Source organism: Bacillus rossius, chromosome 12 (genome assembly GCF_032445375.1).
Source record: "Bacillus rossius redtenbacheri isolate Brsri chromosome 12, Brsri_v3, whole genome shotgun sequence".
NCBI lineage: Eukaryota > Metazoa > Arthropoda > Insecta > Phasmatodea > Bacillidae > Bacillus > Bacillus rossius.
Genome location: NC_086339.1, coordinates 3,416,395 through 3,437,349, shown reverse-complemented (window position 1 = coordinate 3,437,349; position 20,955 = coordinate 3,416,395). Strand labels below are relative to the sequence as shown.

Below are 20,955 nucleotides of genomic sequence, written 5' to 3'. Positions count from 1 at the left end.
CGGAACGTCAACACGTCGGCGCCGGAGCGAGCCGCGGACCTCGCCGCGAGTTCCCCACGCCCGGACGGCCAGGTGGCCGGGGGCGGTGGGGGACAGACGACTGCACAGCTGGGGCAGGTCGGCCCCGAGGAGCCGGAGCTGCTGCGAATTCCTGTCCGCGCTAACGGGCGGGAGATGCTGGCCCTGGTGGACACCGCCGCCAGCCGAACCTACATCGCGGCCCACCTGGTGGGAGCGGAGGCAGTGACACCGCGGAGGGAGCTGGTGCAGCTGGCCACCAGGGATGCCGTCGTTGCAGCAGGGGGCATCACTCAGGTAACAATGAGCATCGTTGGTCACGTTAGCCACGTCGAGGCCTGGGTGGTCCCCGAGCTCTGCGAGGGGCTGATTCTGGGGGTCCCATGGCTGCACGAGGTCGACGCCACCGTGGAAGTACGAGCTGGCCGGATGCACTTCGGCACCCAGGGGCGCTGGACGGTGTACGGCGTGCACCAGGTTCCCCCCAGTCCCCCTCAGTCAGTCATTCGCCTAGAAGACCTTCAGCACGGTGTTCCAGAGGAGTACGTCGATGTCATCAACCATGTCCTCACCTCTCAGGCACAGGTATTTGCGGCCGCGGACCGGCTACGACGGACAAACGTGACGGAGCACCGGATACCGATGGTACCGCACCGCCCTCCCTTTGAGAAGGTATACGGATTTGGCATCCGGGAACGGGAGGCCATACAGACTCAAATTGACGAGATGTTACGTGACGGGGTAGTGGAACCCAGCACCTCCCCGTATAACTCACGGGTGGTGCTGGCCACCAAGAAAGACGGAAGTCTACGCTTTTGCGTAAACTTCAAGGCGATAAACAAACTGACCATTCCCGCCCCGCCCCCGCAGATCAATATCACAGACGCACTGGCAGGACTGGGGGACGCCACTATTTTCACGACACTAGACTTAAAATCAGGCTACTGGCAGGTGCCGGTATGTCTGGAGGACCGCCCTAAGACGGCATTTACGGCACCAGACGGTCGACGTTACCAGTTCTGCGCCATGCCGTTTGGTCTCATGGACGCCCCTGCCACGTTCCAGGCCCTGATGGTACGTGTTCTGGATGGGTACATTGGTGAGTTCGCCAGTGCCTATCTGGACGACGTTATCATCTGGTCCAGGACGTGGGAGGAACACGCGCACCATCTGGCATTGGTGCTAGAACGTATGGCCAGACACGGACTGACGTGCGCCCCAAAGAAATGCCACATTGGGGCCACGGAAATAGAGTTCCTAGGACACATAGTGACGGCGGAGGGGTGCCGCCCCCGACCTGAGCAGTTGGAGCTAATAGAGGGAAAGGGGGCACCGAAGACCAGGAAGCAGCTCCAGAAGCTGCTGGGGCTGCTCAACTGGCTGCGGTCCTTCGTCCCCGACTTCGCCACGGTGACGGCCCCGATGACGGACCTACTGTCGCCGAAGACTAAGTTCCGGTGGACCCCCGCCGCGGACGAGGCCTTGCGACAGGTGAAGCGCCGGTTCAGGAACTGTCACACGCTCTCACGCCTGGTGCCCAGCCGCCCCATCTTCATCCAGACGGATGCGAGTCAGGAGGGGATGGGGGCGGTGTTGTACCAGATGGATGACCGGGGCGAGAGGCGCGTGATCGAGTACGCCAGTGCCAAGTTTGGGCAGGCTGAGCGGAAGTATCACGTGAATGAGCAAGAGTGCCTTGCGGTGGTCTGGGCCCTACAGAGGTACCGTCACCACGTCGAGGGCCGCTCATTCACGCTGAGAACCGACAGCCAATGCCTCCGCTGGTTGGACTCCGCTCAGGGCCGGAAGTCTAAGTTCACTCGGTGGGCCATGCTGATCCAGGAATTCTCGTTCACGGTCGAGCACATTCCTGGACGTGAAAATCAGTTGGCCGACGAGTTGTCCCGGAATCCGGACCCTGAGAATGAGTTCCACGACGACCAGGGCTGGGAGGAAGTGCTCCTCCCTGAGCGTGAGCGCGGGGTAGAGGACTCGGTGCCGCGACCGTGCGCGTTGTACGCGCTGACAAACCCCACTGCTCCTGCACCCGACGCGCGACCCGAGACTATGACTGACCTGCTGGCGTGGGTCCACGCGGCGCAACTCCGGGACCCCGACACCCGGACCCGACTGACAGAGTGTGGGGAGGGGGTGATACCGGGCTGCCGGAGCCTGAACGGGGTGCTCCAGACCAGGGGGGCTCACAGGTCGAGCGGGTGGCGGACCCACGTGCCGCCCGAGGCCAGGCGCTGGGTCCTGAGCTACCTGCATGAACACCCCCTGGCGGGACACCCGGGCGCGGAGCAGACGCTGCGTGAGGTCAGACGGACGTTCCGCTGGCCTGGCGACGCGGCAGAAGTGAGACGCTACGTGCGGGCCAGCCTGCGTTGCCAGGAGCGGAAGTCCAGGCGACCCGACGGCAAGGAGCAGTAGGTCCCACGACGGCCCCGGAATCCCTTCCACACTGTGGCGGTGGATATTATGGGGCCGTATCCTCGCACGTCCCGTGGTCGGCGATTCATTGTTGTGGTCACGGATGTCTTCACCCGCTGGGCGGAGGCGTTCGCAGTACCAAACGTGAAAGCCGGCACCGTGATTGCCCTGCTCGAGCGCGAGTTCTTCCCGCGATACGGGTACCCCGCGGTCCTGCTGACGGACAACGGGGTGCAGTTCACGGGGAGAAGCTGGCGAGTGTCCTGCGCGTGTTGGGGGGTGGAGCATCACACGACGCCCACCTACCATCCGCGCGCGAATCCGACCGAAAGGCGGAATCAGGACATTAAAACTCAGCTGCGCATCCGGTTGGACGAGGACCACACCAAGTGGGACCTGCACCTGCCGACGCTGCTGTTTTGCCTGCGCCGTCGGACGAACGCGGTCACGGGCCATTCCCCCGCTGAACTGGTGCAGGGCCGGAACCTCGCCCTGCCCGGGGAAGCGCTAGCAACCCCCGACTTGCACGACATGACCACGGACGATCTGCGCGAAGACGCCCGACGTCGCCAAGCTGACTACCTGACTAGACGTACGCCGCAGACGCACCAGCCCCCAGCACGACTAGAGCCTGGCCAGCAGGTGTTTGTTAAGTGTCATCACCTGTCGGCTGGCGAGCGGGGCTTTTGCGCCAGTCTGGCTCCTAAGTGGGCGGGGCCACAGGAGATCGTAGACAGACTGGGCACCACCTCGTACCTCGTGCGTCGCGCCGACGGACGGACAACTAAGGGGCACAGGGACGACATTCGACTGATAGGCGACCCGCACGACGAGTACGACCACGACGACAGCGGACCAGTGGACGGTGACGAGGCCGAGGATGACGTCACCGAAGGTGTACTGGCCGACCTCGGCGCCCCTGTGGTGGTACCGCCGGAGCCGGACCTGGGACGTCGACGGGGACACGCCCACCCCAGGTCACTGCGGGGGGTTGGCAGGAACGTTGACAGGGACGACGACACACGGGACGGGACCGATGACAACGTCGCAGTAGGAGTCCTGGTCGACCTCGATGACCCCGTGGTGACGCCACCGGAGCCGGATCAGGGACGTCGACGGGGACACGCCCACCCCAGGTCACTGCGGGGGGTGGGCAGGAACGTTGACAGGGACGACGACACACGGGACAGGACCGATGACAACGTCGCAGTAGGGGTCCTGGTCGACCTCGGTGACCCCGTGGTGACGCCACCGGAGCCGGATCAGGGACGTCGACGGGGACACGCCCACCCCAGGTCACTGCGGGGGGTGGGCAGGAACGTTGACAGGGACAACGACACACGGGACAGGACCGATGACAACGTCGCAGTAGGAGTCCTGGTCGACCTCGGTGACCCCGTGGTGACGCCACCGGAGCCGGATCAGGGACGTCGACGAGGACACGCCCACCCCAAGTCACTGCGGGGGGTTGGCAGGAACGTTGACAGGGACGACGACACCTGGGGCACGACACATGGACGGGCCCCCACGACGACACCGACTCAGCCTCCTACGGGGGGACAGCAAAAGGGGAACGGTGGTTGGCAACTGGCAAGAGGGGGCGGGGAACGGACGCCCGTCAGAAGGGGCGGAAGGGGTCCGCGTGGCGCAAGCATGGCAGAGCTGGAGCGCTTCGTGGACCGGGTGCTCCCGCCTGATGACGTCAGCGCCTACGCCAACGACACTGATGGACCACTCATCGAGGACGTAACACATGACAACACTGCTCAGGGCGACCTGGTCGACCTGAGTGAACCAGTGGTGACGTTGCCGGAGCCTACCCAGAGACGTGGACGGAGGTACGTCCACTCCTGGGAACGGCGGGTGACGGGGACGGACGTGAGCAAGGACGTGACAGACGGGGTAACGGTCCGGCTCCTCAGTGGGGAGGGCGATGTCGACAGGGCCCAGCAGGTGGTCCTGGACTTGCCTTCCGGGGAGCCGAGGATGACCGCTCACGCGGGGAGGGGACCGGCGTTGCGCCGGTCCACGCGTGAGAAGACGGCCCCTCACTACCTCCGGGACTACGAGTGGGGGAGTCAGCGCAAACCCCGAGACGTAAGACAAACGACCGACGGGGGGTTACGCTGCAGCGTGATGCAGCTCCTGCCCCAGTTTGCCCGACCCGGACGGAATGACGTGACGAGCTCCGACGACCAGACAAGTGGCCGGACGCGGACGCGGCTGCCGGTCTAGGTCGGCGTCGGGGGCCAGGACGGCCTCGGGAGAGGGGGGGCATATGACGACAGTCGTCGTACCCTCCCAGATACAGAGGCCGTACCTGGCCACCGACGCGGGCCTGAGGGGGCCTGTTTTCCCCCCCAGTGAACCCCAGTGTGTGCGACGGCCAGGGACGCACCCGCGTGCGCCCTAGCATGCCAACGAGTGTTTTTTCTATGTGACTTTATCTTTTATTTCAGTGTGTATATATTTGTAAACGATTAAGGGATTTGAATGTGTGTAATTAACTTATTTTATTTATTATTCATTGTGCAAGTTCGCTGTGTAATTAATGTCTCGTGTATGTCTTTGTAAATAATTCAATAACTTTTTCTGAAGTGTTTCGCCGTAGTATGTAATTGCAGCCTGGCGCGCCGCGGGACGGAGCTCTCTCCCACGCCGGCCGATTTTCCCCTCCCTCCCCGCCACCCGCGGGCGCCGGCCCGCGGGCGAGCGGGGAGAGGCAGTCGCGTCCTGGTCTCGAGCGGAGACAGACGTGTTCGTTGCTCCGCGAGCCGCGCACGTTGCGCTCGGGATTGAACGTTCGCTCAGTCCGCAGTCGGTCACGGCAGCTGAGCTGCCACCGCGAATCAGCTTAGCATTGTTAACTTACGAGTCATCGGGAGACGTGTCTAGCGGGCAGTTTCTACAACGCGAACGTGGTGCTACGAGTCTCTGAACTTTTCGCTGTCCACGGAACATTACGTAACGGGCCGCGTATGTACAGCGCTCCGTCTTCGGGCCCTCTCTCACTGGGTCAGCCTAGCATTAATAAACTTTACGATTCGCGCCGAAACGTATTTGAGAACCGCCCCGTCATCAGGGAGTCCGTGTCACCGTGGTAGGGCACTTGTTCCGCGACGGTTCCGCCAGGCTGCGGCAGGACTTTATAAGCGTTAATAAAAGACGGCTCGTGAAATTCGTTAATGCCGTGTTCTGCTTGCGACAACCGACCAACATTCCTCGCAATCACTTCACTCTCCCTCCAGGTCCCGCCTTTCCCGGTCCCGGCCACGTTGGCCTGGACCCACACCTCTCCGACGAGGGCAGTACGGGCATAACAGGACATTTATTTCAACGGGAAAACGGGGACCTGAAGCCGAGGGACGTCAACACATTCCAGAAACATACTTATAGCTTCCAAATAAATACAAACACAAAAATACAGGTATAAGACCAATATTGAAAGTAAATAAAATAATGAAAATGCATTTAAAACAATACAACTAGCAAACATTGTGAACAACCAGTAAAAACATAGTTTAATGGCATTTTTTAAATAAAATAATTAAAGATCAAAATCACTTACAAGAATATTGAGAATGATATAATACAGTATAAAAAACTAGGTGACACTGACCTTGGCCAGAATAATCAGCTGATGTATTGCCTTACTGAAAAAATAGTAATAAAAATACTCTGCAAAGTTGAGGAGAGCAGGGGTCTTGCACTGTTACAACTATGTATGAACTGGTAATTAGGTTTTGTAATTTATTGTATTTAACCCCACTTACGCAATCAGTAATTTTACTTTCAATGTGATGGCTTTCGGCTAGTAAATTTGCTCTGGAAAAAAAAAGAAAAGAAAATACTGTGGTGTGTGTTTTTTTTCTTAACTTAGGCAAGATATTCATGAAGAATGAACCATAGCACAATGCAACGCAACAAATCAATCAAACCACAGTTACGTAATTTTGCTTGAACCTTGCCTGAAAACTAATTTGCACAACTAGTTCATACCATTTGAAAATCAAATCTCACAAAATATTTTTTTTAACTTCCCTTTACTACATAAATAAGCCGTTCAATTTTAAAATTACTGCAAAAAATTTTTTATTCGGTTTTGTAACATGAACTTAATTAGTTCGATTTTCATGGTGCTTGTTTCTTTTCAATAATAATTTTCTGAACCTTCTCCAGCTGATTAACAGTGGCGTGACCTGCTGTGCATTTTATTCACAACATTTTTTTTTTAACGTTAACTAAGATGTGTTTCAAATTCCATGCCAGGATAAACTCTTTACCGCCATTTGTAACGATAAAAAAAAAAAATTCGGGGGGTGGGGGAAAGGGAATCAAGAGCCAGGGGGAAAAATAAAATAAAAACACTAATTTTACTACAAAAATGGTTTAATTTACCACATTTGAATTACAAACAAGAGCCAGAACAATACAACCTCTGTACAAATGTACACACCCACTGCCACACGGCAGTCAGAACCAGTGAACGCTCGGCTCGATCGGCTCGTTCGGCTCGAACGGCTCGAACGGCTCGTTCGGCTCAATCTGCTCGATCGGCTCGTTCACGGAGGCAGGACACCAAGCGATCTGAGCGCCACCAATGCTGCCTCTGCCTTCGCCGTCTTCTTGTTTGGACTGGCCACGTCTGGCTTGAACTCTGCGCCGTTTACCACGACCTGCAGCAACCACCGCCCGGGCACCTCACTCACACACTCACACACAGACTCACCGCAATCAGAGACAACTTACAAACATGCACAGTAATACCCCAAACTCAAGCAATATGTGGGACCGAGCGATAACAGCTAAGACGAATTCGTTAACTCGGGGTACAATTTTGCATAGGATCATTATTTCACTGGAGAAATTATTTGTAGGATTCAGTCACGATTAAAAACAAGGCACATAATAAAACAAGAGCTAAAATTGTTAATATTACAAGATAAATTAATTAATGAAGAAAAAAAAACATTTGAAACCACGATGGTGTCTTTCCAGTTTCGTTTGCTTAGAATTGAATATTATCAGATTTCGCTTCAATGAAATACAACATGAAAATTGGTTTTTTAAAATTTTCTCATTCTAAATTCATCTTTCAAAAAGAATTTTTTTAAAGTATATTAAAAACTTTTTTTCCATTACATTATGAAGTTGTGTCTAAAACTTGAATGCTTTTTTGGTATATCTGGCAACAGAGCACACTTAAACACGAACAGCACTAATAGCAAATATCATGCATTAGAAAGACAGAGGAAATTCCCATTATACTGTATTGCACACTGCAATCCAAGGATGAGACACACTATAGCTCTGAAACGTTAGCAAAAACAAAAAGTATAATTAGAAATTAAAACACACAGAAATGGCACAAATACTAAGAAACCGGCGTTCACAACAAAGTTTAAAGTCATGCATTTCAACTGCCAAGGATAACATAGCGGTCAATTTCGTCAGAATGCTGACACGTCGACAAGACAATCCATATGTAATCCTCTAAGAATGTGGCCATTGCAGGGTGCTTCAAGAGTTTGGTAAGTAAAAATACTATCACATATATACAAACACTAGTACAATCTACAAAATAATACCTACACAGGGTGGCTACAGAAGTTCTACCAAAATGTTCCCTGGCATTTTCCAGAGTATAAAATATCAGCTTACAACACCACAAATTGAACAGATTTAAGATGTATTACTTACCAACTAAAGCAATAATCCACGAAAAATACAGACAGGAAAAACAAAACGGTTAAGTGCTTGGATTTAGACAGACAAACAAACAAACAAACAAACAAACATAAAAAAAGTGGGAAAAGTTGCAATTTTGGAACTACTGTGCCAGGGTCCAAATGTGTAGGCTTCGCAAGGGAGCTCCGTGTGTAATCAGAGGTTTTGCGCTTGTGCGTCACAAACACACCACTCACTGGGTGGTCCAGGCCTACACGCATGCAAATAAGCACAAAACTTTAAAATTATTCCAAACGTTTTCTTTAAAACATAGCTTTGGGATTATAAACACCTTTATTATCCCCTGTTTTAAAGTTTGCATCCACAGTGAAAGGTTTTTTAAATTCCAGTGGGACCCTGAACCCCCATAAACCCCCTCCCCCTGTCCCCCTACCCCTTCTAGGATCTACGGTAATGCACTGGGTTGGGTTGCAATGGAGCTTCAAATTATTTGCTGTGCATAACGCGACTGGGCTATTTACATGCAAAAAAGTTACTTGAACATAAGGTCCCATGCAAAAAAGCTGCCGCTGACTGCCGCTGAGTTGCAGCTGGAAGGTACCACGCTGGTACCAACGTGTTCCGAACTCATCACAAATTAAAACCATAAACATTTATTGCATTTTAATAAATCGCGAATTGAAGGCAGAAATAAAAACAAACACTACTGCATGTTATAAACAGACAACATATAAGCGATCAAATGTAGTAAATATTTATTGCCTTTATAAAATATATTTTTATTTGTGCATGTTTCAACCTGTAGTGTTAAAATATATACTTCGGGAATATCTTTCATTGGGTTTGCATAAAACTAGTACGAATCAGTATTTATTGTTAAAAAAAATTAGCTATTCACAACTGCGGAAATGAAAACTAGAACGCATAAATATACAGTAAATACCAAAGGTTTTCTACACACCATGGTAAAAAAACTGCCAACAAATGCCACACAATGCTCTTGATATTGTTTATTTTGTTGGTTGTACACATTGATTTTTTAACAACCTGAAATACATCTAATTATATTTAAAGCTTCGTGTCTGGAAAAACTACACAAATTAACAAACTTTCGTAGTTATTTGTGTGTTTTGCACTAAAGTATTTCTGAGATACCTAAAAAAATAACCTAATTACCTAATTGTTCACTAATTTAAGACATAAATTCTCTAAAAAAATTTTTGGAGGATAAATCGAGAAATTTCCTGTCTCTTAATCATTCTCAATTTTGTCGAGCCTGACACGTGACTAGCAAAAAAAACTTAAACAAGCCACATGGACGTCCTTGCAACGAATATCAGCGAAATCTTACTACTTATTAAAACATTTTCCCCCGCAATTCGCACATAATTCCCTGACATTTCCCTGTTTTTCCCGCCAGTAGCCACCCTGCTACAGGTCATGAAGTAAATCTAATTTATTTTTATAATAAAACAACAAAAGTTTAAAACAAAAAAAAATATAAAAACTACTGCGAGCGAGTTTAAAAGTATACAGTCAGGATGCGGTGATCAGTTAAAGGTTGGGAAATGCAAGGTCTAGGGAGTACTCAGCACACAGCTAAGACAAAACCAAGGAACATAAGGTCAATAAAATCTGCTTTAAGCATAATCGACTACTAAAGAAAGCACAAGATTCAACTAACATTATATAATGCATTCCAAGAAAATTTTTTTTTTGTGTGGGGAAAAAAAAATTATCAACTCACTGTGAACATGAAATTCTTCTTGTGGTCCGGCCCGTTTTCAAAACAAATATCAAACCTGGGGGGGACCCATCCCCTCTTCGAACAAAACTCGTTGATCAAAGACACGGGGTGTTTCCCTGCAATACACATATATGCTCATTAGTCCACGCACCAAACATTAAAAAAAAAATACTGACTGTAAACATCAAGCAAACGCTTAGTATTTCTAAATTTGGAAGAAAATAATGTTTTTTTTAAAATAATGAAACTATAAGTTTTAATTAGGGCTGAGCAGTTATGATTTTATTCGTCAGTTCGGTTCCACTTTAATAATTCCTAAAGAACATCGGTTCTCGATTCCAGTTAATATTAAAAAAGGAAGAAAAATATCTAGGTGTTACACTAAATAAATAAAAAGGATTGCCGGGACACTACTGAAGTGAAACTTGTTTGTTTGTTGGGGGGGGGGGGCTACAATTTTCAAGCGTTACATACAACAATTCCGAACGCACAGCGGGAATAGTTAGGTATGTGGTGGGGGAACCGGAAGAGGAGGGGAACAGTTCGGTACGTGGCAGGGAAACCAATAGAGGAGGAAACAGAAGGAAAGAGGTATAAATTATGCAGAATACTTGCTCACTCGCATACTTGTGCAATAGCATATTTCAGCGCTCTAATACGTCCATATATATTTTATTGATCTGCAACTTCAGCCAAAGAGAATTATGTTTCCTATACCTAACAACATAATAAGCAAGAAGTTTCACTTGTCACGTGTGGACTCCATGCAACTGTTTTATTTTTTAGGGAGATTTCAAAGAAATACTACCTATTGTAGGCATTATACAGTTTTTCGTTTCATGGTCGACAGACCCCAAAACCATTAACTTGAAAGGTTATACATCTATACATATTTTTTTGGACACAATAAATGTTGCAATTTTTCACAAATCACTTCAAAACTGACACCTCAAAATCTAGTAGTGTAAAATCTCAATTGAGTTCGTTAATGGGCAGCATCTGACCAAAGGGGTAGAAATGGGGAAACTTTTTTGAAAAACAGAAAAATTACTGTAACTACCATTAAATGGAAAATATCACATCCGTTTGAACGTATTATAACTCACAGGAGTAATACCAAAATCTTTTGCCTGGATAAGTTTTTGATACAACCAACAATAACTGCAAGAGTTTGAAAAAACAAGAGTTCAAGGACAAAAAAAAAATATTAACTACCTTAGTAGGTATTAGGTACACTATCAAATCTGATCAAATTGTTTGAAAATATTTTAATTTATACTTAAAAGTTTTGTCTGAAAATTTTTAAGACGAACCAATGTTGCAGACGGTATAAAAAATAAACGGGTAGCATCTTATCTTCCACACACATTCCTTCCTCCCACACGGCCAACTAGGACATTCCGCTCAAGGTCGGACCAAAGAGAAGCGCCACACGCCACGTGAAAGCAGGCTGTGTTCCATCGTGTTTACGGCTGTTCCGATCGCGCCTCGCGCCTCAGTCGCCGTCAATAAATTAGGGTGCGACGATTATTAGGAGAATCTTAAATACCAAATTCATTACCTCAAACAATAGGTGCGACGATTAAGCGATGACGACGATTATTCGAGTAAATACGGTATGTAAGTACTGGTAAACATAGACATACGCGAATCACAAAGCACCCTACATTGGCAATTCTGGGAAGAAAACCATTTCACTGTTGGAACAGCAAACATTTTGTTACGGAACGCGCCAGCACGTGAGGGGGGGGGGGGGGGGGGGGGGACCACGATACAAGCGTTCCGCACGGCTCACCTGACAGGTTCCTGCCGGGCATGGGCCGGTGGTGGGCATGGTGCTGGTACTGCTGTTGGTACTGTTGGTACTGCTGGTACTGCGGGTGGTGCGGGTGGTACTGCTGGTGCTGGTGGTGCATCGGTACCAAGTGCCTGGGGCGCAACTCGTCCTGCGATACCAGCCCTGCGAGACGAAGCACGTAGCACCAGCGCTAGTACCAGCTCACCGAGACTCTACAGCTACAAGCTGTCACAAGGCAACTACCATGCTTCACTTCCACGTCATTGTTTTCATTTTCATAAAAGTTGTTTCGAAATACTTACGCCAACAAAATAGGGGTAAAATTTATGCGCCTCGTTTTCACAATAAAATAATTTTAAACAAATCGGTCTGAAAAAGAGATACATTCCGAATACGAATAAATTAGCTAGCGTTTATGGTTTAGATTTATTCAATTAAGAGATGCACAATAAAAACAAAATTAAATTAATTTTTCTGATCTATTCACGCAACATTTCTTGAATTTAAAAAAAATTAAAAGATTCCCCTTTTTACGATTTGAATTAAGTTTTGGTCAAGTGCTACTTATTTCCATGTTATAACTTGTATTTCTTGCATTTCTGTGCAACTTCAAAATGTATCTCAGTATCAACAGTTTAACAAATTTTAGCAGAGGGTAAGGCAAAGATAAAAACCAGTTTAACTTTTGTTACACCTACAGTTAAAAAAGAAAGCGATCACAGGAAAATAATAGAAGCAGATAAAATAAATCCAAAAATTAATTTATTTTATACTGTTAGAAATTTGGTTCCAAGTAATTTTAATAATTTGTTACAGTACCTATTCGTGTCATTTTATGCACAGTGTTAATTTCCATCATTTTCAATATTTTGAAGCAAGACATACATACATGTATAATATGTTTTTAACACTTTGGTACAAACTCGGGACAGTTATAAATATTTTGCTCTGTCCAGGGGCGTAGCCAGGGGGGTTTTTTAAGGGGTTCTAACCCCCTCCCCCCTTTAGGCCCCATTTTTTTTCTTATCTGAAAGCAGGTTAGCTAAAAGCCTGGGTGTCTTACTGCTATCACCGGCCACTGCACTGGAGGGGAAGAGTAAGCGAGCCCTACCGATTCTCCTTCCCTTCCCCTACCCCTCTCGCGAGCAGAAGCTATAAGGTTGTGACGCCGTGACGAGTCCCAAGTAGGCTTCTGCGAATCTAGGATTTTTGTCTCGAATCGAATCACGAATCGAATCTTTAAAGATTCCCGAACCTCGAATCTTTTTCGAATCATAAGAATTTTTTCCCTGCTGAAGTTTGACACTTGACTGAGAAGTTTTTTCAGCCAGGTATTCAGTATATTCAGTTACATGTCATCTTGGAATTTGAATAATAAGACACGTTGTTGTACCTAGAGGGGCAGGTCACACATTCAATAATTCAATGTATTGCATATTTGCATGAATTTTACATAACAACAAAATACCTATATACTTTGAAACCACATTAATGTTCAAGTTTAAATGTAAACAATTTACAGATTTTAACATCCAGTATAAATATTGATATTTTAGTTAAGCGAAATTAACTAACAATGATACCAGCAATTACTCATTAAAATATTAATATTTTGTTTTAATTTTTATTCATGATGCACAGAAAAGGTCAAAATATTATGTTGCTGCACACTTCTAGTTAACAAAAAAATTAAATAACCACAATATTCGGTAAAGTAGATAATTACTTGTTGGAGTTTTGATGTTCTTTTTGCAATGTTTGCACATGGCTGTTTTTTCATCCACAACTTCATAGTGTTTCCACAGAGCCTTGTTCTATTTTCATTTTGTTTTTGACTCAATCTCTGGCTGGATGCTGCCGCTCTGTACCGATTCAGGCTCAGAGGTACTTTGGTCTTCCATTCAGGGTGTCCACAGTTATTACTTTTGTACTAGATCTTGTACTTTTATAACTTTTTTAGTGGTTTAGTACAGATCTAGTACATGTTTCTTTAATATAATAATATTATTACAGTAACTCCAATATGTTTTATTATTAAGCGTAATTATTTTTAACAAACTATGGAATGTATGTGTGTGTGGTGTGATATTTAATTTCGAGCATTCCAATGTCATAATAACTCCCTAAATTGTTAAAAACTATAACAAATTATAATTTAGTACTTTTTTTTTTCTAATGTAGTACTTTTTTCTCGCCTAAGTTGGTACAAAATATTTTTTCCTTGTGGACACCCTGCTTCCATTGCAATCTGTCCTGTATCCATGTCCAATACAGTAAAACAATGGCCACGGCAGACGGTAAACTGCTTGGGTAGACAAGCGTGGCCGAGCCAACGTAAAAAATAATTAAGTAGATTCTGGTTGTCCTGCAATTGAGTAAAAGTGAATAACATGAATTACTAACGCATTAGAGTATATTAACATTCAATAGTATTGGTTTTATGTGGCAGTAAATGTTTCAAGTCACTACAAAACACTGCGCAAAAAGATAGTTTACGAGTCCGCATTCTGTGGTACGCTAAGACAAATTTAGCATAATGTACCATAACTATGTTGCCTTTTGTCAACGGGAGTTGTGTCTGTTGGACGCTGTTACATACGATGCCTGTAGTACACCCGGAGTATTGGGGTATCGGTAGCCTACAACTCATGTAGTTTCGGTTCCCTACCACGTTCGTGCAACTTCGGATTTCTCTCAAAAATTTAAATAAAAAAAAATCGAAGGGTTAGGTTAGGTTAGTCACAACATGCTTGAACTTCTGATTTAGCGACTGAAGTGGCGTTAATACCAAAACGCAAAACTTCGGAAATCTTAGGAAATTCTTGCAGGGAACCGAAACTACGTGAGTTGTAGGCTTCCCATTGGGGTACGTGTACCACAGCTATGGCATTCGTGTACAAGAATATCGCACGCTACTTTAATCACATGATGCTGATGAAGCTCAGCTGTTCACGTATGCCGGTATGCGCATTACATAGTCAGTCTTGCATCTCCAAATACAGTAGACTCCCGATTATCCGGGGTAATGGGTCCACGGATAACCAAAAAACACGGTTAACGCAAAGTCGAAAAACACAGTAATCAAAATTGTTTTGTCTTAACTATCTAGACAAACACTGCAGCGCCCTACTTAATTCGTTTCAAGAAAACAGCATTATTCAAAGAAGTAACTTTTTTCTTCATAAGATAGTTTTGTTAATCAAAATAATTTGTTTAACAATTTGATAATTTAAAAAAATCTCGTACCGCATTGTTGAGGTTTTGATCTTGGTCGTAACATTCCTAAGTTGGCGTTAAAAACATTTCAGACTTATTAAATGATGATGTCATAATTATGGGAGTTATATTTTAGTTCTTTTAAGATTTTAAAAACTAATAAACGTAATGTTTTCTATTATTAAAAAAAGATTATTTAACCTGTTAACGTAATTCCCGTCTGTGTTTCCTAAATGCGTGTCCGCCATGATTAGTCATCATCACTAGCGCATCCTGGTGGGCGCGATGCAAACTATCTCTCGCTTTCGTTTCCAGAGCTGCTGTTGACATGCGGGATAACGTATACACACTGGCATCGTCGAAAATAAATACGCTATGATGGAGATGAATAGCTATTACTGAAAGAGCAAAATAATGTTGGTTGATTCGTCACATTATTAATTCGTTGCATTGAATTTAATGCCACACAAGTGCCTTTGTCAGTGTGCACGCACGGAAATTATGTTTGTGTTTATGGTTTATGTAAGTGAAATATGGCACGAATCTTTTTAAACTAGGATTCGATTCGTCGAACCACACGAAATTCGATTCGAGATTCGACATTCTCGAAGCTTCGCAGAACCTTAGTCCCAAGCTTTCAAATACATAATTACACCTACTGTATTTAACCAGCGTGGTAATTATAAGCAGGTGGTGACTGGGTAACTCTTCAAGCTAAAGCTAATTGTTTCCAGGAATAGGCCAGTTCTGCCGAAACCCAACCATTTTTATTCCTTTTTTTTTGTATTGTCGAGCTTCGAGCATGATTTATGATTTTGAGTGGCCGTGGATAAGGCACTTGGATTGATTAAAATATCTTTAATTAATTTCTTAGTTCATCACTCAAACAATTTTTTTATTAAAAAATTAATAATATTTTACCATTACAATATTTAAAGTTAAGTACAAAAAACTGCTGAAATAACACTATTTTACACCTTAAAATACAAATTTTTCCGGGTGAGGACCCACGGACCCACCGCTTTAATATGGGGGGGGGGGGGGGGGGGGGGGGAGAGAGAGACCATGCTTCTTAACCCCCCCCCCCCCCCCCCTACACAAATCCTGGCTACGCTTCTGGCTAAGTCGTAAATTAAGCTCTGTCCATTACAATTTCGTCAGCCATGCCTTTGAAAGTGGCTTTAAATTTAGATTTATATTAAATACACTGGATAAGTATTTGTGGTTTGAACACCAAATCAAAACAGTAATTTTCCATTACCAGTTACCATCATAAAATAAAACTTAAAAATAAAAATAACACAAAGTCATGAAGGACACAAGACTGTTTGGACACACTTCTGAGTTATGGTGTTACTTGTCCTTCCTCATCAAGAAAGCGGAAAGTAGTTGATGCGCAGAGTGGAATCCAAAAGATTCTTGTTTTCTTACTTCTTGTAACATTATAATTATATTATAAGTTAATGTTTTATTGCAAATGGTTGAAATGATGTAAATGGTTGGGAAAAAAAAAAATAATAATTTTCAAAGACTGTCTGTATTATCATCTGTTACTTACAGCAAAACTTTAACGACACATAACAACATTCTCTGAATGGAAGAGTTTGATTTAAATCAATTTGGACATACGCCATTGCAAGTTTGTACTGCATTGCTAGGGTGTTCGTCTGAGCTGTCGTCGTCAAGTTGTCAGAACACCTGTTTTATAGCCGAGTTTGCATTTGCGTAGCCGTATTGTCGGTGTTCTGTCCATATTATCTGTTTAGTATTACTGTTCGGGTCCTCTTGTCTGCCTTTGTGCTGCCCAAACTTGTTGTTTGTCTGTACATATTTACTTATTCGCTATCAGCCGAATGTGGCGGTCAGTAGGTCCAACTAATTCCTTCCACTTAATCACGAGCTGTCTTTCCATCTTTCCATTTAACATTGGCCGATTCGGGCTCGTTTCCTACCTGTGCATTCATCTCTCTTTGTCGGTTCTTTAGGTTTTCCCTGTGACACACAGTGCAAATTAGCGATGACTAGGGACACCTGTATTTCGTGATTTCATTTTGTGTCAAGGTATTTCACAAAACACTGTAGCTTTTTCTAAGAGTCATGGCAAATTGTGAGGGTGCAGCAGTGCGGTGACCACATTCTCATTGGCCCCGTCAAGAGCGGGAACGACACCTCTCACCGACCTCAGCCAATGACCACAGGAGAAAAGCTACAGTATTTTGTGAAATACCCCGACACGGAATGTATTCGCGGAATACAGGTGTCCCGAAATGAACTCCCCCGAGGCGGCCGCAGACGCGAGACAGACGCGCACTCACCCTTCTTGTCCATCTTGACCTCGAGACTGAGGGGCTCCAGCGAGCCCTCCTTGTTCTTGCCGAGCCCCTCGCCCGGCCGCCAGCCCATCTTCTGGAGCAGGGTCATGCCCATGCCGCTGTTGAGGGGAGCAGCCGCCTGTAGCTGGTCCTGCCGAGACCCAAACCAGACCCGCGGCTGTCAGCGCCTCGCTCTGCCGGAGCCACGACACCAGCCCGTCAGACACCCGCTCACGGCACGCTCACGAGAGACAGCCTGCCGTTACCACGCCTCGCTTCCCGACGGCACACACCACAACCTCTACCTCCGACACAACAGCTTCAACACATGCACGGTGTTAACACTCCTCAACAAAAAAAAAAAAAAATACTTTGTACTTGTGGTAATACAAGTGTTGTGTTGGAAAAAAAAAAATTTTTTTTCCCCCCATTAAACGTCTGCATTAACCTTGGTAGCAGCAGATACATTTGCAATCTTCTTCCGATGATGTCCTCCCCCCCGCCAACTGGGGATAGTTAGCATTTCCAAACGCAGTCCATCTGCTTTCGCAAAGCAAACTGTCGTACTACTTTTGAAACTTGTAGAACATAGATAATTGGTATTAAATATGGACATGAACTATTTTCTTACAGAATCCTTGTCGCCTCACGGAAGGATACTGACACACTATTTATTCAACTAACTGAAGAAGAAATACACCCAAGTCAAGTGGACAGAAATTTAACTTTGTGAGAGACTGTGAACTTTGCAGACAGGGACAGTGAATAATTACATCAATAAATCAAGCCTTCAATGAATGTTTCTTCTGAGTCCATATGCAACTTAAAGTATTAAATTATTATTAAATATTGATTTTAAAGAAAAAGTGAAAACCAATATAAATTGGTGTGAAGTGCATGCAGCTAGCCAGCCACAGAGGCATTATGGAGGGGGCTTAGCAACACAGTTCTGCGACACATGCTGCCAACTCACTGAAATTCAAACTGAAGGTGTGTAATCAAACACGAAACCTATGCTTTCGTTACTTGAAGGCAACTTGATGTAATATTTAGCAGATATCACGGTAGAGCAGACTATCTTCTTTTTTTTATCTAAATTCTGGCAAATTATTATTAATCCATGAAAGATCCACAATAATAATTTCCTTAAAACCATATTAAAAAAATATTGCCTGGTTAGTACTTGGGTACAAACGGTGTACAATCCAACAGCCAGCTTACTTTACCTCCACTTTTCCATCTCTGAACCTTTTATCTATAACAAACCACACACAGTTAAGATTAAGAAATAATACATAATATAATTTTTAAAACAAAGTTACTCATCAAATTTACTACAGTGAATGACAATCAGTGAAAATTTTGATCACATGGTCTGGGAATGGCAGTTAATTAACATTTGTGAGAAAAAAAAATTAAAAAACAAAGACAAAATTTTTTTTAAAACAGTTACAAACAATTTTGCTTTACTTCATCACAAATGGTATAAAATTTGAAAGCAAAATACCTGCGAAGAACCTTTGTCAGGGTAATGACTTTACGAACTTCAAATATTCACTGGATATTACTGGACAACTGAACTAATTATGACTTGATGTAGGCTTTTGGACATACGCCATTGCTAAGCACATGTAGTCTTCTTCTACAGACATACATGTGCTTAGCAATGGCGTATGTCCAAAAGCCTACATCAAGTCATGCACTCCCATTGCACAAATCTTTCAAAGATAATGAACTAATTATTGGACACAGGTAATCAATGGGACACGGTTGTTCACCTCCCTCGGTTCGGCCGGCGGGACACGCCCTCACCTCACGGGGCACGTCCTCCCACGCGACACAGCTGCTTGTTTACTCACCGTGAGCACACACACGAGGGCAAGCTAAGCTCCTCGCCTCCCGAATGCTGCGGAAACTCAGCTAAGGCCCTGTAACAAATTCTCAGGTGCGTGCGGGCAGACCACAAGCCAACCCCCCTGCACGCCTCGGGGTTCCGCAATTGTCGCCTCGCGACGTTCAGCCCGCGGCAAACTGCCTGGACAGCCTGGCCTTCGTGCACTCATTTCCACGGCAAACAGAACGTTGAAACATGTTAAAACAGACTGGTCGGAAAAGGTACTGCTTTTCAACTAAGAATAGCCGGCTACCAGTAACTGGGAAACTTTTTTTGATCTTCTTTTTCGAATTATTATAAACTGCACATCTATTACGCCCATGTTTTAAAATTTATTATCTATCAAAAAATGCAATAATCTAGCTACAGAACATAAACATGGCTTTTGTGCATGTTTCCAATAGCATAGTTACAGAAGGGGATACCCTTCTTTTTTCAAAAATCTCGCGACGTAAAACACGGATGACCAAACAAATAAGTTTAGGTTTAGACTGGACTCTGAAATAATCTCTGGTTCAGAGTAAAATTCATTGGACGCGTATGGGCCGTTACAAACATCTATTGCTGAATTTTTTCACTTAGTACTTTTATCCAAATAGTATTTTTAAATATCTAACACATGTCTACTATCCTGAGACTCAGGACAGGGTTATAAGGAAGGTTGGCTGGCGACGGCCATTACAAATATTTATTGCAGAATTTTTTCACTTGGTACTTTAATTCAAATGGTATATATCCGACACACGACGGGGCGAGCGAGGGTGGTTGGCTGGCGACGAGCGTCAGAGCCCCACGCAGGCCCAGAGTCCACCCCCGCGGCGCGCGGGATGGTCCGGGCCTGGCGGAGTGCCCGCCCGCGAGGCACGGGCGCGCCTCGCGGCCTGGCAAAAACCACCTGAAAATTTGTTACTCTTCAAGTTACACACGGTCAGGGATCAGAGTTCAAGTGCGACTGCCGACTAACTCTCCAACCACACACGCTTCGAAGAGCGAACACGAATGCTGGTGTGAAAAAAAAAATCCAGAATCAAGTAAATATGTCAATATCCATTAAACGCTAACTTTTTTTTTCTTTTTACCGCTGGTGTGAATTCCAAAAATAATATTGTAATAAACTTATATTCTTATTAAGTTAAAATTTATCTTGCCAATGTTGATTTATTATTTTTATTTTTTTAAAAATTTACTACCCCTATTAAAAATAAGAGGTATATTTAATTAGAGAAGGTAGCTGAAACTACGTTTATTTATCATTTCCGATATCTTAATTGAAGTAAGAATGGATGAGAAGATATTATTTTTTAATGTTAAAACTACACTTACAATATTTCACCTTTTAAAAAATATAACTTCAACAAAGTGTCAAAAAGAGAAGGGAAGATATTGCATGTAAATAATTCATACCACATAACTTATATGGCCTGCTTGATTAGCTTCAGACATATGACTTTTATAATAATCAAAAAAAATTTACCACCTTTCCACCCGTTTTGCAGTAGAATATGGAAAAATTGTAAAGATTAAAACATTATATTAAATCAGAACTTTTAATGTTATTCTTGCTCATCCCAATTTGCTTGGATATGTAATTTATTAGTATAAAAACTATCGTGCCTCTGTTTCACTGCTTTTGAGGTGAAATATAGAAAAAATAGTAAAAGTACTCACTTTTAAAATAGTTTCGGATATACTATTTTTTAAATAAATGAAAACTTACCCCGTTTTCACCCCCATTTAAAGCAGAATAAAAAAATAAAAATAAAAAAAGCAAAAAAAAAATGCACAATGTATTCTAGATGCAAGTTATTTTTAGTATCTAACTTCTTAATCTCATTGAATTTAAAGTATT

General features: G+C 44.7%; 2 protein-coding genes across 10 annotated transcripts in view; both read right to left on the bottom strand.

Moving 5' to 3' along the window:
- Positions 1 to 20,955, bottom strand: part of LOC134537381 (uncharacterized) — an 843,397-nt gene that overhangs the window by 26,432 nt on the left and 796,010 nt on the right. The gene's annotated exons all lie outside the window — the stretch shown is intronic.
- The window catches only part of LOC134537378 (protein Son), a 42,364-nt gene continuing 28,231 nt past the window's right edge, over positions 6,823 to 20,955 (bottom strand). For 3 of the 9 annotated variants that reach the window (XM_063377737.1, XM_063377738.1, XM_063377745.1), the window contains 4 exons: positions 17,216 to 17,363; positions 11,682 to 11,846; positions 9,887 to 10,002; positions 6,823 to 7,127 (listed from right to left, as the gene is read on the bottom strand). In XM_063377737.1, the coding sequence (XP_063233807.1) occupies positions 7,014 to 7,127; positions 9,887 to 10,002; positions 11,682 to 11,846; positions 17,216 to 17,363 (543 nt within the window). In that variant the 3' untranslated portion in view covers positions 6,823 to 7,013. Of the gene's footprint in view, positions 7,128 to 9,886; positions 10,003 to 11,681; positions 11,847 to 17,215; positions 19,141 to 20,955 lie in introns of those variants that run through there. The other 6 variants (XM_063377740.1, XM_063377741.1, XM_063377739.1 and 3 more) reach the window with 6 other exon arrangements.